The following is a 16,983-nucleotide window of genomic DNA, read 5'->3' as shown; positions in this document are numbered from 1 at the left end:
CTGCCAGTCCTGTTTTCTGTCTCAGTCAGCCGGGATAAACACTTAGCCCTCCTTTTTCTTTCCCTATTACCACACCCCTCGCTTGTAACTGGTATAGATTACATCAGAAATTCCTTGCTGAGCCAGCTCTGCCAATAATTTTTGTTCTAAATCACACAAAAATCTGTGAAATGTAATCATGACCATACTTTGGTCTAGTGCAAATACCCGGAAGATGAAAATTAAATCTTTCAAAGAGTAATCCATCTCTTACTTGATCATTCCAGGACAAACCGAACAGCCAGAGCGATGGTTTACTGCGTTTGTGTGGACTCACGTTACATGCTGAGGCCACAGGCTGGGAATCTGCGATCTGCCAGTCCAGATGGGATTAGAAATCACTGTCACGTATGAAATGTCTGGCTCTCAATGAAATTATCTTTGAGGGGTAGGTTTATAAAGACACTTTCAACACACGTAGGAGAGGAGTAGAAAAGGGCTGTATGTAACTGTACAGCTGAGATCAAATTCTATTACAGCCGAGAAAGCTACATTTGCAGCATTTTCAGTGAACTCTTTCCCTCAGCCAGCACCATGCTGTTGCTCAGCCTCTTCAACACGAGTTTATTGACTTCTGCAGACTGATTACTGCTCAGGCCACATTTTTCAAAAGCAGGAGGTGGCACACAACCTTGTAGATGCCACTGCATGCCTGGCAGATGCATTTCTAAAATCTCCGTGACCACTTACATTGATGGGATGACTGTGCCTGCCGGCAGCACCGTGGTGCCCCATTGAAGCACTGACCCCGCGTGTGCACGCAGATCCTGACACCCACGAGCACAAATACAGCCCAACAACAGTGCGATTTTCTTCTCCCCTCAGCACAGACCTCAGGCCTCCGCTTTTGAAAGACTGCTCACTTATGTCTTACAATGCATTTTTACCTAACTGGCAGAGAGAGAAGTAATTAAATTTAACAGAAACCAGGGCTTCCAAATGAAGGTATCATTTTTGAAGCCACAACTTCTATTACTTTTTTATAACCTTTACTTATGTTTTATATGGCAAAGGGTCACAGAACAGATGCAGCTGCTAAACTGGGTGGTTTAGTAAATGAAGTCAGCTTCTGCAGAGAAAAGCAGAAGGAAATTAGAGGACATGAATGAATTCACTTTAGAAGCCAGATGAAGTTTTGAGTCACTGCTGACTCAGGTAAAACTCCAATTTAATACAACACCTCTAAAATGTAACCTCTTCTATACAGGGCAACAATAGATAACTAGTCAAATACACTCAGAACAGAAAGGAGAAGTTCTGAGTAAAAATACAAAAATGAATCATTATTCCAATAATGTTTCTGTTATTATTGTTGCAGATGAATCTGAAAGCTCTTAGGACTCAATTAAGTCACCACATCCAATAAAGACAAAAAGCAAAATCAGGGCAGATACTTTCCGCCCAGACACCATGGTGACGGGCACATTAGAAATGAGGTAGATTAGATAGATGAACTAGACAGACACATCTAACTGTCCTCCGGTGCACTCATTTGTTTGACAGCCTGGAAAATGCCAACATTCCTGGGATTAAATGAAAACAGAAAAATGCATTTTCACTGTGAAGTATACACAGAACTTTGCCATGTCAGTTTCTCTTTGTTAAAATAAAACAGGGCCCAACGAGGTCCTCCCAGAGCGACCCAAAGCAGGATGAGATAAATGAAACAGTAACCAAGATGCAACCACCTGAAAGCCCTCACATTGCTACCCTTTTACTAGTGGAGTGATACAACCTATGCACACTTCGATACATTAATTTTTTCCTGAGCTCAACACCATCAAAAATGCTAAATTGATGATCTTGCATTGCTGTCTCAATATCATATTTCTTTTCTTCATGACTTACAGCTTCACCCCTTTATGGCCAACAATTTTTGTTCTGTGATGCCTTTCCCCACACCCCCCACTTTGTTCTTCAAGAAAGTAAAAGTAAGCAAATATCTTGGATATAAAATATAAACAACAACAACAACTGGAGTGATTCTCCCCAGAGGTTTCTCGTCCAGGTTACAGACCTGTCGGCGTGGCTTTTGTTTCAGCTCACAGAAAAACACACGCGCACACAATAACACACGGTTAGCACTTGTGTTCACATTCAACAGCTCCATATCGTTTCCCAGCACCAGGACGTGCGTGCAAGTCCAGCGGTGTGCTCGGCATTATGCAATCTGGCAATCCCAGCGCTGGCTCCGGCTCCTGCCCTGACAGCAGAGGCGGCTGCAGCCCCGGGAGCTGCGCGACATCCCGGTGGCGTCGGGAGCAACAGAATCCAGCTCCTTGTGACAGTTTGCCCCACATAACACCACAATCAGCCAAACACATTTGTAATCTACTGCAGCTGGTGTTTCTATAATTGATAGAGATATAAAAGCCCTTTTTGCTAAAGTTGTACTTTTGCATCTTCTTTTTTCTTGGGGGAGTTGTGAGAAAGCAGCTACGAAAAGCAAGCTCTAAATCTCAGATAATGTAGCTCCCTTTAGAATCCCAAGCTTAAAGCAAGTAGTTACGAGTTTTAGCGATGCAAAAAAAAAAAAAAAAAAGAGCTAAAAACAAACATTTATTTTACTTGACGTAGCAAAACAGTGGATTAAAAAGTTAAATCAATGCGTCGTCTGAATGGTTCCTGCTGTAGCTGCAATTTCAAATGAAATAAGAATGTTATAAAAACTCGCGCATATTAGGCACATTTGGAAATGTCTCCTTGTAACTGTTCTTTAAGTGTTCTGTCTATGAACACTAACAGGTCACTGCACAGGAAATGCAAAAATATGTTACATTTTAATCAGGGCATATAAAACACTGTCTAGAATGTTACATTGCCCTTGGGAATCTGTAGTAAGTAGAGGAACTTTTACAAAGCCCAGGTCACTCTCCCCATTACATCATCGTAAAAAAAAATATATATTAGGTTAAATTATATAGATGTCATGTATTAGAACTCTCGCAGTTGTAGGATGATGGCTAAGAGATGCTTATTTCCTTGGAGAAACTCATAATCACTCCCTTGTTCCTCTGTGCATACTTTGTATGTAGTGCATTTTAACTGAATCAAAATGTTTCCAAACAATTATAATGAAAGAGGACAAATATAGAAAGGAGACTGTTTGTATACTCATTCTAACAACAAATTTCAGCACTTCAACCTAACACACACACACACACAAATTGAAAACCTGGCTGGTTATACCTCATAGGTGATAAAAAATGAAAGCAGGGATTTTAGCAGACATGTTTGGGAATGATTAAGGTAAAATGTCCCTAATCCAAACAAGTGGAAACCCAGATGTTGATGGCATCATAACATCCCTCTGTCCCCCTGCAAATATTTCTCCAAATGATTTACCTCTGTTTAACCCAAATCACACGTTCATAGAATCTGTAATAAGCTCACATAACCAGCAAAAGAGTAATGCGAGGGTGACTGTTTTCTAGATTAACATTCTCAGGATTTTAGTTATTTAATGTACTAATCTGGGAGGTAATACAAAACCATACAATATCCTGAGGGCGACCTGCTCTGCTCTCACTGCTCCTGGTTCCAGCTTTATCACGGACTTCCAGACAGGAAGATTCAATTTCTATGAAAAAAATCTTCCATGGGGCAGCAACTGAAATGAAATAAAACCTCCCGCCCTGAATTGCAAAGGCCCAGCATCTGCTGAGGTAAATGGCGGTTACCCACACAGCGACACGGGGACCAGCCCTTTGCGATTTGCATGAGAAGAGATCTCAGACTAACAAGACCTTTTTATCTAAACAGATATCTGTGGTTGAAACTCATGGCATTACTTTCTGTATCTTCTCCCAGCCACTCGCTTCTGTACAACAGCTTCTTAACTGCCAGTAATTTCCAGGCTTTGTTCCAACCTACCTGTGGCACCCGCTCTGGTCCCACACACCCAGCCTGACAACCCGCTGCTCCCCACACGCACACCTCGCAACTGCCCTATAGATAGCACTATTATACATTCTATATGTCTTCCACGAACCTCCCAGTGCACTGTCTGACCTATTTGATGCATCTGTTTAGCTCTCCCCAGCCCAGGTGTGGCCTCGAGCCGCGCTGCCCACGTCTCCTCCACACTCCTGATGGGGAATCAGGGTTTTCCTCTTTCCGATGGCGTTTCGCACCAGCCTTGTGACCACTCCTGAACTGCCTGTGCAATGCCTTGGGGACAGGACGTTGCCATCACCATGTAACAGATGGGTGGGCACAGTTCTGGCAAATTTTAAGCAAATTTTTCTAATTTTTCCGCACAGAAGAGTGTCCCTGAGGCTGAGCGCCCACCTCAGGAGCGCCAGGCTGGCTCCTGCCAAGCTCGGAGGCTCCTGACGCTCCTGCCACCAGCCCAGCAGCCGCCCTGCAGATGGTCCCTTTCTTCCCAGCTGAGGCAGATTAATTTCCTGCACGTATCCATCCCCTGCCTGCGATGAAGCCAGTGCCCAGCCAGGCTTTTGAAAAAGCAAGCTGAGGAGAGCCAGGAAATGCACATGTGGAACCACACTTATTTCCACCCACGTCTTAATCTAGAGAGAAGTTTCTAGATGCATTCGCTGCAAGAACTGACGTTGAACATCATGCTCTACATTGACCAGGCAATGAAGTCATGTATACATTTTTACCACTGTTTTCTACAGATATTTGATAAGTTTATTCTCTCTGCTCATGTCCTTGCCCTTGCTTGTCCGTATTCTGCTTCCTAAATTTCCCTGTTTCCCAGCCCATGGCCTGAGCTTCAGCTAAATACACAGTAGAGACCATTGCCTCATTCTCCCTGGGCTGCTCAGCCCCATCACTGTCCCTGCAGCAGGGAAAGCAATCGTCCTACTTATCCCCAGCTAAAACATATTTTAGAGGAATGTAATTGAAAAAGAGAAACCAAGAACAGAGCATGTGTGGTGGAGACGGCATGTTGGAGAATGCTGTGTCACCTTCTAAAAATTCTTTGGCAACAGCAACTTTAAGACTTTATAAGTGAGACAAATTCGGGTGGATTTTCTCAGGGAAAGCAGAAGATCTCTCTGAAGAATGTTCACGTCACTGCCAGAAAGCACAGTGGTCCCACAGCTTTGAAATAAACCCTGATTAAGTCTTTTAAATTTTTTGCCAAACAACATCCTACCCTAAATTTCAGGAAGAACATTTTAAGAAGGGAAACACAGATTTTGATAATGGAAATGGTTGCTGTGAGCAGCTCAGAACTGGAAACACTAGAATCAGTAGAAATTGAGCATCTCAACAGAAAAGCCCAAACAATCTGGATTATAGAACTGTTGAGCCCATAACATAGATGTGACTGTTTCCATGCCCAGGGCTATGCAGTACTCCAGCATCCTTCCAACAGTGCTCTCAAGCCCTTCATTGGTTTTCTGTTTTTTTCAAGATCTTCCCTGGTTTGTTTCCCCTTTTCATTATCACGTAGCTGAACTTTTACCGCATTACGGGGCTGTCAGGCAGCTGAACGCATTGAGCCATAGGTAGCAATACTGGCTAGTTGTTCTGCCCATGCACAGTACATTGCCTCTCCAGTTCCAACAATCCATCCCACTACAAGGATCATCAGATAAAAACAACAACAAAAACATATAATTCTGAACACAGAAAAGGTTGATGACTTGGTCTGTGTTAACTGAGCTGTTTTTTTCTCATGCACAAGTAAGTAAAACAATAACTGGCCAAGGCTACAAAACTCAGGTCTGAGTCCCTGATTCAGTCTGAGGGGCCCCTGGCCTTAAATTTCAGCACAGACTTAAAAATGGATAGGAACTCATGTTTAATCATCAAGTATTCAGCTGCTCATTGCTGATATACACTTTAATGATGTGCCCTTAAATTTTGGTCTGGTCTTTAAAACACAATTTCCTCAAATTCAATACAAAATCCATCTGTGGATCCAAATAGTGAAATGAGGCTCCATAATTCCGTTCAAGTGCTTTTTCAGTTATAATGTGTGTTTGAAATACAAAATTGAAGGAGTTTGCTATGTCAGGTGACATTTTGTTAGCTTTTGACAAGAGAAAATATTTAATACCCTCATTTTTTTTTTCCTGCTCTGAATATTAGTTTAATTGTCACAAATAATTAAATGCTTATGAGTAAAAGACATCTTCAGACATTTTGACAATACATATTAAGAGATGCTTTAAGGGAAATCTGCACAGATCGGCTTTTATTTGTTATGCTAAACGATGATGCATCCTGATTGCATTTGTTCCTTATTTGTGTGCGCAACTGGAGATGTACTGTGAATGATCTGTAAGGAATAAAACTACAGTATTTGACAGGCTAGGAAATATCTGGGCAAGGATATAGGATAAGGAACCCTAAAAGGGCATTTTTTTTGTGGAGGTGCAATGGGTAGAGACATTCCCTTCAATCTAAGGCAATGAAAGGTGTCAACAACTAAATCACAGTTAATAACAGTAAGAAATAAACATAAATTGCATACACCAGGCTCAAGTTCAAGGACCGTGGGCCACTAAAAATACATATTGTCTCAATTATCAAAGAGAGACAAATTCCCATCCTGGGAATTTGCATACAGACTCTAATAACCTACTCTTCAGAAATAGAGGCGACCATTAATTTCCACGCGAAAAGGAGCCATGGGAGAGCTTCCCCAGTCCCCAGCTCCAGAGAAGAAAGCCCCACCTGGTGATTCGCCACCAATCTGGCCTCTGTTGGAAAGGGTAGCAGGTGGTCTCCCAGGTATGGCAGATTAGCCCTGTATTACCTAAGATTTATTTTGAGTTCCTGTCAATATAATGGCCGAAACGACCATTCCTGAAAGGTAATATGGTGTGAAAATAAACATAAACAACCCTTAATGAATCCTTAGGCTATTACTTGCATCATATTTCTTCTATAGGCAATATATACATCTCCACTTTAGAAAAACAACGCTGCCCTTGGTCGAGGCTTAACAATTCCTGTTTACACCAGAGAAGGAACTGAGGAAGGTCCACAGGAACTGCTTGGTGCTAAAAGCTTCTGAAAATCCAGGTCTCTCTTTAGATGCCCACATAAGGATTTAGTCTCTTAACATTAGAAAAATCAGAGCCTCAAACTATATTACCACAGATTTCCAACCACCTCTGCCAGTCAGGGTGGAGGAAAATGTTTCTGTCCTGTTTAGTTACAACTAGACCAGGTTTTTCGTGTTTCTCAGGACGATGTATTATACACTGTCAGAAATACAAAGCTAGATCCCAGGTCTGACAAAGAAATGTAGGACAGTATATGGGGGGAAAATAAACGTAAACAAATTCTCTGGTCCCAAAACTTATCACTGACCAAAACCCCATCTAGGGATAAATTAAGGAGGTTAAATAAATTATCTTGCTTTTAACTATTGCCTAGTAAAGCTCGCTTGGTGTATTCACAGAGTTAATAGAGCTCCGCTTGCTTTGACTGTGAGTCCTCCCACTTTTGGGAGCTCCTGGACATGAGCAAAGTGCCGACTCCTCCACCTCGGGGAGTTGTGGGGAAGGATGAAACTTCTTCCCATCTCCCTCCCTGGGCGATTCCCACGTGTCCCACCCCAGCAGCCGGCATGGGGGTGCCTGGAGCCCCCAGCCCAGATGATAGAAACCTGACATGTCACCTAGAGCAAAGAATTAGGAGCAAAAGCTGTTTGACCTTGAGCAAATCAGCTCATACCTCCTGGCTTCAATTTGCCTTTCTGTAAAATGGGGAAAAAATATTCTGCTTCACTGGGTTTATTCTGCGGAGTGCACAGCATTAGTAAGAAATCCTTGGAAGAAAGGTGTTAAGTGTGAAGAAATATTACTCCACTTCCTCACAAAGCACACACATATACGAGCAGGAACGATGCAGCTAATCAAAAGCACTAGAAAGCTTTTCTCTTTTTTTTAGCATTTAATGCTACAGATGATCAATATAACTACTTAGCTTCTTTCTCCTTTCACATGTTAATTTAATGCTACTTGTGCTGTGCTTATAAATGTTATGACATGGCTGAAAAACACATAAAAAAATTAATTTGGGTAGACCAATATAGCAGCTAGTATAAGGCCATGTTTCTTCCATACAGAACTGTACATCACGAAAAGATCCTGCTCTTTTCTGTGCAGTCCACTAACGCTACGGGAAGTAAATGAGTTCTTCCTATATGAACAAAGAAAATTGCAGGCCTTATGAATTGTGGTGCCGATTGTCGGTGTAATTCACACAAAATTATTTATATAGGAAAAATTTAGAGTAACATTTTCTACCAAAAATAACCAAAAACTTCAATCCAAGCGGAGGGTGAGTGATAGCAATAGGGTTGTTGTCTGCGTATACCAAACTGCACCAATGTGCAAATTTTCATCCAATCTCTTTTAAGTAGAGTTTCACTAGGAAAAAAATCTTTGCTATCAAGGTATTCCAGAGAATTTAATCATTTTCCATAAAAACAAGAACTGTATGCTGCTCCTTTTCCAACACAAATTTTGCACTGATTCCACATAAACAGACCAAATATCCCTTCAGCAAAGTTGCTTTGGGGATATTTAACAGCATTTTTTAAGTTATGGAAGCAATATTGAATGAGATTTAGTACAATTTAAGATAAGCGGGTCTTAATTTTATATGAACAGAGAGACTTAAAAAGCAAATGGAAAGAGTTCTGATTACATTCTGCTGGAATATTAGGCCTTGTGCAAAATTGCCCCTTTTCTCTTTTACATGCATAAAAACAAGCACAACGAGCTTTTCAATTAAATTAGTCTTTTGAGAGAGATGCAGGAAGAGCCAGAAAGCTCCTTAAAAGTTTATTGCTTTTCATCTTTGTCAGGTAGGAATGTGTATTCAAAATGACCTATTCTTTCCAGTACACAATCCTTCCTGCAAGTTTTTTCTTCCTGTTTGACCTATCAATTTTAAGAGTATACCAAAATGGGCATGGAAGGGATTATTTGGATTAGTTTTCCCTATATACTTAGTAGTTTTTGCTTTCCCGTAGTCATCTAGAGCTAAAAATGCTTCCCATAGTCTCTTCAGCATCGTGAGTAACTTTAATGAGTCTCAGTATCATTAGATGATAGCAGTTTACAGAAACCAGGGAGAAAAGACACAGAAAGGAATAAGATACAGCTATAATGGATACAAGCCTTGGAGATGAAAGAAAGAAGTCAGCATCTCATTTGCATTAATACAATAAAAATACAGCATTAATGTTGCTAGTTGTAAATTTTTTTTTTTCAATAAAGTTGAGCCGGATTATATCTGAAATAAAAAGCAGGCTGTGCATTCCTTACAGGTCCTGCAAGTGTTTAGGCTTTAAAGAACAATTACTGGCTATTAACTTCCTAGATCTAATTGCCACTAAAAACAATCTCCACAAAACTTCAGTTGAAAGCCACTCCTCAAGAACCCATGGTCTGATCTCTCAAAACTGCGTTGTTTATCGCAATACAAATTCAGAGCTACTACTCACGTCATTCCACTCCATCATTATGTATTTTGTTTACTGGTATTATGTGTGTGCACATATATAATTATATACGCAGACACATACAACAGATCATCATCAGAATCAACCAAAAGCAATATTGACAACCTCATTTATTCAAAAATCATGAGGCACACCCTTAAAAATCACGGGACTAGATGAAAATTACGAAATGCTAAAAGAATCACTTTGACAATCATGGCGTTTTTCTTCTGGCAGAAGAACTCTGAGGCTGCACATTTTCAAGCTCCTTAGTTCTCCATAGGAAGGAGTTTAAAATATGTTTTTCTTTTAAAACGTATGTTTGGCAGTCACGTAATCACCAAACTCCAGGAGCTGGGGGTTGAAAAAAAACCCAAACCTCTAACGAAGGATTTTCAGTAGACACAACTCCTAACATCATAGGAATTTTAATATTTGGGCAAATATTGGTGGAATAATCTCTGTTCTAAGCAACTGAGCTTTCCAGCTTATATTAAAAAATCCCAACAACCGGTGCATCTCCCTCCCAGGCAGGCACTTGTCTGCCCCTTTTGCAGGTGTGTGTGTGTCTGCGTACCTGAAAAGGATCTATTTCCAATACATTTAGGACTGTTTGTTCTATTTAAATGTGGAATTTTACCAATAGCTGGGACCATTGGGTGCTGCACGTTACAAACTATGTATTTTTCACAATCTAATCTTGTCATTTGGAAGCTATTGTTGTGACTTTCTTTTTCCTAAGGCGAAGAGGGAAAACATTTCTTTTAGGGAAACAAAGATTCTCTTCATTTTTCTAAATGAAACACTTAATGCAACACTTAGATCATAAGACCAGTTTTTCCACTTCTTTTTTGCCTGAAAAACCTCACAAGGTAACGGATGAAAAGCCAGCAACAGTTAAAGAGAGATGTGTAAATCTAATGGGAAACAGTGTGCTTCTATGATGTGTTTCTCCTTGAAACCTTAAAAAATACACCATTCACTGTCAAGGTATTTCGGAGTTGCAGAAGCCGTTATTATAACACGGTAAAAATGACTCAGTGCCAAGATCCAACAGCCTCAAATGGAAGGTCACCTTAATGAGAAAGAACTGATTTTAGTCCCCTAAAACTACACGGAACTTTTAGATTTCCGATTTGCAAAACCATCTTCATGCATTTACTTGAGAACTGCTGGCCGGGTGCACGACGTAGCATCACACGTTAAAAGAGGATTCTTTAAAAGACCGTATCATCACTGGTATCAAGAAACAGTGTTTGACAATTAACACAGAGAACGGAAGCGTTTGAGAAGTGCAGTAACCCTTGAAAGCAAAATATCTCCGTCATACAGCCTTCAGAAAAGAATAGCATGCAACCACTAGTAACACAAGTTACAAGCAGAATTCTCCCTAGATTTAAAGCTTAGTGGTAGAATCTCGTCCCTCTTCAGAGGTAAGATATTAGTAAAGAAACACGTATATTTAATTTTGTAGCTGAACAGCCCAGTCTTACATCGACGGTCTCTACACAGGCCAGTTACCCATTGAAGCAAAGTGCTGAGTAAGAGCTGCAGAACTGGACCCACTCTCATGTAAATTATTGTAATTAAATAGGTAATGAAAAATCACCGCTCTTGCACGAATGAAATCTAAGACTTCAGCTGAGAGCGTAATGTGTTTCCAATTGACTCCTGTATCAGATTCGGAGACAGATGAAAATGTCTCTCTGCTTGCATGAGCATGCTTTAGAGGTAAAACTTCACAAATATTTTCATTTTGCGGAGAAGAGGGAAAAACAAAGGCTTATTTGAGCAGGGAAGTCCGTAGGATCCCCCTTTTTTAAAGCATAATATGGTACACACATGTGTCAACCCGAGACGCATTAAATAGAATTTGAATCATTTTACTTTGCATTTGCTAATAATACGTCACCCAGTAGAAGAACCAGGCCTTATTCTCCCCTCCACTAGCTGACATGGTATTTTTTTTACATTTGAGCTCTTAAGATCTGCACAATAGCTTAACACAATAAGTGTTTAGCCTCTGGTTCCAACTGTAATTGATAGAGTACAGTTCCATTCCCTCTGCTGCTGCTGCTAAGTTGGGAATTGCAGCCACAGCAACTGACAGCATTTTTTTTGTCCGTGAGTCTGGAGTTGCTCTCTGGGAGTGATGTCCTCATCGGGATGGGAAGGAAAATGATGGGAGAAAGGCTCACCCTGGCCCTGTGCTACCGAGGAACCCTTGGGACCTCTCCTAGGGGAAGCAGCTACTTGAGGTGGGTGCTCCTAATGAGAAGAAAAATCAGGAGGAGAAAGTGCCGGGAGGAAATACCAAAATCCTGCTATTTTGAAGAAAACGGGCTTTTCTATTAGAGAGCACCAAAGGGAGCGAGCATTTATGGAAAGGAATTTCTGACAAAGAACATGTTTTTTAAAGTGCTATAAAATAATGTCATTTACTGATGGAAGCATCTTTCATATCACTGTCACAGGGGCCGAACTCTTGGTGAGTCCCAGTCTTTATATAGCGATAATATACTGAGCTTTGGTATGTGAGAGTAGAATGGAAATAAGGAAACAGTAACTAAAATGAATGCAATTTCAAATTGTCCCATTCAGGCCTGAGTTTTGACATGGCAAAACACATAGCAGCTCCGGTTCCAGAATTTAACACAGATAGCGACTAATTTTGGTGCCTCTTTAGTTGCAAAAGTACCTATTTTGGAATATATTTCATTAACCAGGATTTAAAGGCTCCTCGTGTTTGTGAACACCTTGGCTTTTTTGTCATCTGTCAGCATCGTGATGTGCACTCTAACTGAAAGGTTCTGAGGCAAGAGCTATTTAGGTGGTTTTGATGTGCACTTGCTTATCTGGAGGATGTTTAAACAAAGCAGTGCTGCCATTTCTACAGTTTCATTCAGTACTGATTGCTTGGAACGTGATTCGATTGCCCCCGTAATAAAGGATACAAATAATACTTGAAAAGCCACAACGGTCTCGGTTATTAATACATGTATATATCACTTCCTTTCATCACAGAAATCTACATATTGGACCTCGCTGGTCATTTACTCTGCATTCTGAAGAAGCAAAATTTCACTTTCTAAATATGTTTCTGTTTTAAATAATCTTCTACTAGTAAGGTGCAAACTGCAGCTTTAAAGTACTGACTGCTAAGCGTCTTCTGTTTGCTGCTCTGTGAGGACTCTTCCAAAAACAAAACTGTGTTATTCGACAGATCCACTGAACAAAATAAATGCAACTGATATCTCTTTCTGCTGTACTTTTGCAGAGCTTCGGTTCTTAGGTAGCCTAGTGGAGCCGGGAGAGAAAGAAAAGAAGAAACGCGAAATTGCAGCCGGAAAAGGCGTTAAGTCCAGATTCCTCTTTGCAGGTTTTAAGAAAAGCAAACTAGCAATTCATGATCACAAAATAAAATATGCACATTTAAACAAGCTGCAGGGGAAAGGAGAGTTTAATCCAGTGAAATTGTGTTTGAAAGCTATTTCATACCCCTAGGAGTAAAATCTGAATAGCAATTCTGCTTCGCTCCCACCCTTTTTCCACCCTTCTGTTAATATATTACCATTTGTTATGGAATCGTTACAAGACTTCTACCCCAGAGGTGGCTGCATTTCATTGAAGGATGAAGTACTTTCTGGGCCTGAGTATCTTCTTACTCGCAGGAGCAGGCAGCACTCATTGCAACTGCACTGATGCTGCTAGTAAAGCTATTTTTGATTTACACCTGAGTGAGAGAAGAATCAGGCCCGCAGTTTGTAAAGCCCTTTGTGATTCATTTGGGTGAAAGCTACAGCACAAATGGGTTGTTTATTGTAAACAGAAGTATGATACTAACGCAGGCACTGACATAAAGAGCTGCAACTCTCTGCCTCAAGAATTATCGAAATGGAAATGACGATCTCTAAAAGGAATGACGATTCAGCCCTGGAAAGATCAAAATGCATTTGACATAGTTTCGGTGTTGATGTGAAATAGAGTGTCTTTAAAAGTGTAATCCGAGATCAAAAATCCCCATCATCAAACATAAATAGTGCCCCATTTATCCAATTACATTACCTTGTTTCATTACAATGGTCTGTAATATATTTCTTAGGAATACAAGGCTTAAAATTAATAATAGAAAAGAACAAAATTGCCATGTATATATCTCTAGATAGATTTTCATCTAGCAGCAGGACTTCACTTCTGATTCACTCGCTGGTTCTCTCTAACCTTTACATTATTCATTAATCAAACTAGAAACCTGCTTTCAAAGTCTGTGCAGGGTAGTAATTATTTACAGTTGTGCATAGTATTTAATTTTAAGCAATGACAAAAGCAGGCATGTCCAGAATCACAAGGCTTATCATTTTTCTTCCAAAAGAGATGAACTATCTAAAGAAGCTAAAAGTTGCAAACTTCTCTTCAATATCTCTGCTGCCATCAAGACAAAATGCAGTGCAACTGATACCTTTGAACTTGTACAACTAAAAATAAATAAAAGTGAAAATTAAGTAATATATAATGTAGTAACTCCTTTAAATAAAAGGAATAAGGAGCTTTGCTATCAGCCTTGATGAGCTGGTCTTTTCTTAGTGCACAGTCTGTCTACTGTCACTTTGAGGTATTTTTCACCATACAAAACAGAACCTCAGTACTATCCCTGCAAATGAACGTCAGTTTTAAGAACTATATACAATAGACATGTCTGCTCTTTGAAACCCCCTTACCCCCCACAAACACACAAATACAACTTCAAAGCAGAAGAACTATTGCAAATGTATATAAACCTACTTCAAATCACTTATGCTGGGTGAAACTGGACTGCATTTGCAGTATTTTGCTCACCTGAAACAACATTGATTTGAGGACAAATACAATCAAACAAACACACCGCTGAAGAGCAATGCACATTTTGTAAGGAGAATAAGGAAGGAGAGATGTTATTGTGGTCATTCAATTTTCTGCTTCATCATTAAGATTCTCAAAAATACCGTAGCATTCTGGATAAAAATATATCTTACTGTGTTCTCAGCAGGGAAATCCCGGGAAACAACAGTCTGGGCTTTGCTCGCAAAAATTTACTTACTCTGTAGCCTATGTTTCTAAAAAAGAACAGGGTGTCCCTTCTACAAAAAGATACTACGTGCATTCCAAGGGGAAATTCTACTTTGAAAACAAAATAAAATGAAGCCTCATACTCCTGACAGAGAGAAAAAGGGAGCAATTCTAGCACTGTCACTGTGGTGATCAGCATCCATGAAAAAATAGCTATTTATCCTGCAAGTTGAAAACGTTAATGCCTTCTTCAGATATAGCCTCTTTGTGAATAAAATAATAATAGCAACTCATCAGAGAGTTCTTCCGAATACATATCTATGTATATATATGTATATGAATTTCTAGCTTAACTGTTATTTATGGTTAAAGGGGATCTTTGCTTGCGAGGAATGATACCAGCAACCTGCACAGGTACATTCATTGGTCACGTCCCGAAAGACCCTGCCTGCATACTACTGTCCTATACCTACAGGAATGTGGTGAAATGCATAAGTTTATAAAAGTTATGCATGTCCCAGTTTCTCTGAAATCACATTTACCTTTGAATGAATCCCAAGCACTACTTTTCAAAGTTTATTCAAGTATGCCACTAAACTTGCCCATACATTTTGTCCCACATATAATACGCTACATCTAGAAAATGCTCAGAAGGGAGAGGAAAAATTAGTAAACCTTTTTAAACTAAAACCATTAAATATTATTTTTCTTTAGAGAACTAATCTGATGAAGGACACAAAGAAAAAAAGAAGAGAAAAAAAAAAACCCGCCTACATTAAAAGCCAAACAAGATAATAATTGTGCATGTCTGGCTAAGAGAATCTAGAGGGCAAGCCTTACGTCATTGGCACTTGGGTTACCATGGTGAGTGATTTATTGATATATATCAAGAATGAATAGATCAAAGGCAGCAAGATGACAGGTGATCAATCAAATGTCAAATCAAAGCTGGCAATCAACTGGAAAGCTGATTTTTCAGTGGGTGGGTCTGGCAGGAGAAAAATGAACTTCCATATTGCGCTTCCCAGAAACAAAACCCCACCACACTATTAAAAAAAAATAAGAAGCAATTAAGCAGCCTGAAAGAAAACTCTTTGAAAAGATTTACTATACAGGCCCACTCGTCTGTTTCTTTTTCTTGGCCCCCAACAGCAAAGAACACCCTACAAACGACAAAACAACACTTCCAAAGTTGCAAACTATTTTCTTCTTTAAAAAAAAAAATAATAAAAATGCAAAACCACTTGGCATGTGCAAATATATAAACTCGGCAACAAAACAAAAGGAGGATTTGATCTGAAAATGTGGATTGTCTTCTAACAGTCTGAACGTTTCATTTTATTTCCTGTTGCAATTTTCACCACTGATGATCAAAGGCTGAACTTCCCCACCGGGTTCATCAGCAGAGACAGTCCCTGTACTATTTCAGGCATACACAACACACACACACACTCACCCGGCCGGCATCGCCACCAGAAACACGGCGAAATAAAAGATTAAACACACCGACCCACTTCGCGAAACACACGTTTTAAAAACAAAAACCGCCAGGAGCGGGGGGGGGGGGGAATAATAATAATAATAATAATAATAATAATAATAATAATAATAATAATAATAATAAAAAATACTACAGCGGGAAGCAAATGGAAAGCTGCTTTCGGTTCGGGAAGGGGAAGGGGGGCAAGGGGAGCCGAGTGGAAGAAAGTTGGGGGGAAAAGTTTCGGCAGGGCCGGCGGGAGCGGGAGCGGGAGCGGCGGGGACCGGGCGGCGGGAGCGGCGGAGGGTGGACGGGGACAGCCCGTGTCAGAGTGAGGATCTTGGCAATAAGGAATGAAACTGGCTCCGTGGAGTTACGAAGGGAAAGGGAGGGGGAGGGGGGGATAAATAAATAAAGATCCAGCCCGGAAAAGCAAGGGTGACCCTAAATAATAATAAAGATGGGGGGTAGGAGTGGAAGGAGCAGAGACAGAGGCTGTGTAAGTGGATGGCTTCTCCTTACCTGCAGCCCGTTTGGGTGCTTGCTGTTTCCTCCTTGGCATCGCTCTACTTTCTCCAATCTCACTTCTGTCCCCAGATCCGAGAGCCCTGAGACGCTCCTGAGTCGTGTTTCTCTGCCTCTGCCTCTCAGCTGCTTTCCCCGACACCCCCCTCAAGCCTCCCCTGCCCCCCTCCTTTCCACTTCACTGATAGGAACCTGTTTGGTTTTTATTTTATTTTAGAGATCTAGGTTTCTTTCTCTCTCTTTTTTTTTTTTTTGGTTGGCTTTTTTTTTTTTTTTAACTGTTGCAACACTTGCTTTGCTTTGATTCAAACATCCGAGCTCAGGAGCAAATGAAAGGCGCCCACAGTGCCAGAGAACGGTAATAAATAAATAACAAAATAGATATGTATATATTAAAAAAAAGGCAGCTCTGGAAAGACTGTGGGGCTGGCTGCTTCCTCCCTTTCCTCTCCTC

At 40.5% G+C, this 16,983-nt stretch overlaps 1 protein-coding gene across 2 annotated transcripts in view; it reads right to left on the bottom strand.

Annotated features, from left to right (window-relative positions):
• The window catches only part of TSHZ2 (teashirt zinc finger homeobox 2), a 222,975-nt gene extending 206,315 nt beyond the window's left edge, over nucleotides 1-16,660 (bottom strand). For both annotated transcript variants that reach the window (XM_065850086.2, XM_071815451.1), the window contains exon 1: nucleotides 16,527-16,660. In XM_065850086.2, the coding sequence (XP_065706158.1) occupies nucleotides 16,527-16,566 (40 nt within the window). In that variant the 5' untranslated portion in view covers nucleotides 16,567-16,660. The remainder of the gene's footprint in view (nucleotides 1-16,526) is intronic.
• Nucleotides 16,661-16,983: the final 323 nt, after the last annotated feature.

Source organism: Patagioenas fasciata, chromosome 16 (genome assembly GCF_037038585.1).
Source record: "Patagioenas fasciata isolate bPatFas1 chromosome 16, bPatFas1.hap1, whole genome shotgun sequence".
NCBI classification, from domain to species: domain Eukaryota; kingdom Metazoa; phylum Chordata; class Aves; order Columbiformes; family Columbidae; genus Patagioenas; species Patagioenas fasciata.
This window is presented reverse-complemented; position numbering and strand designations above follow the sequence as displayed.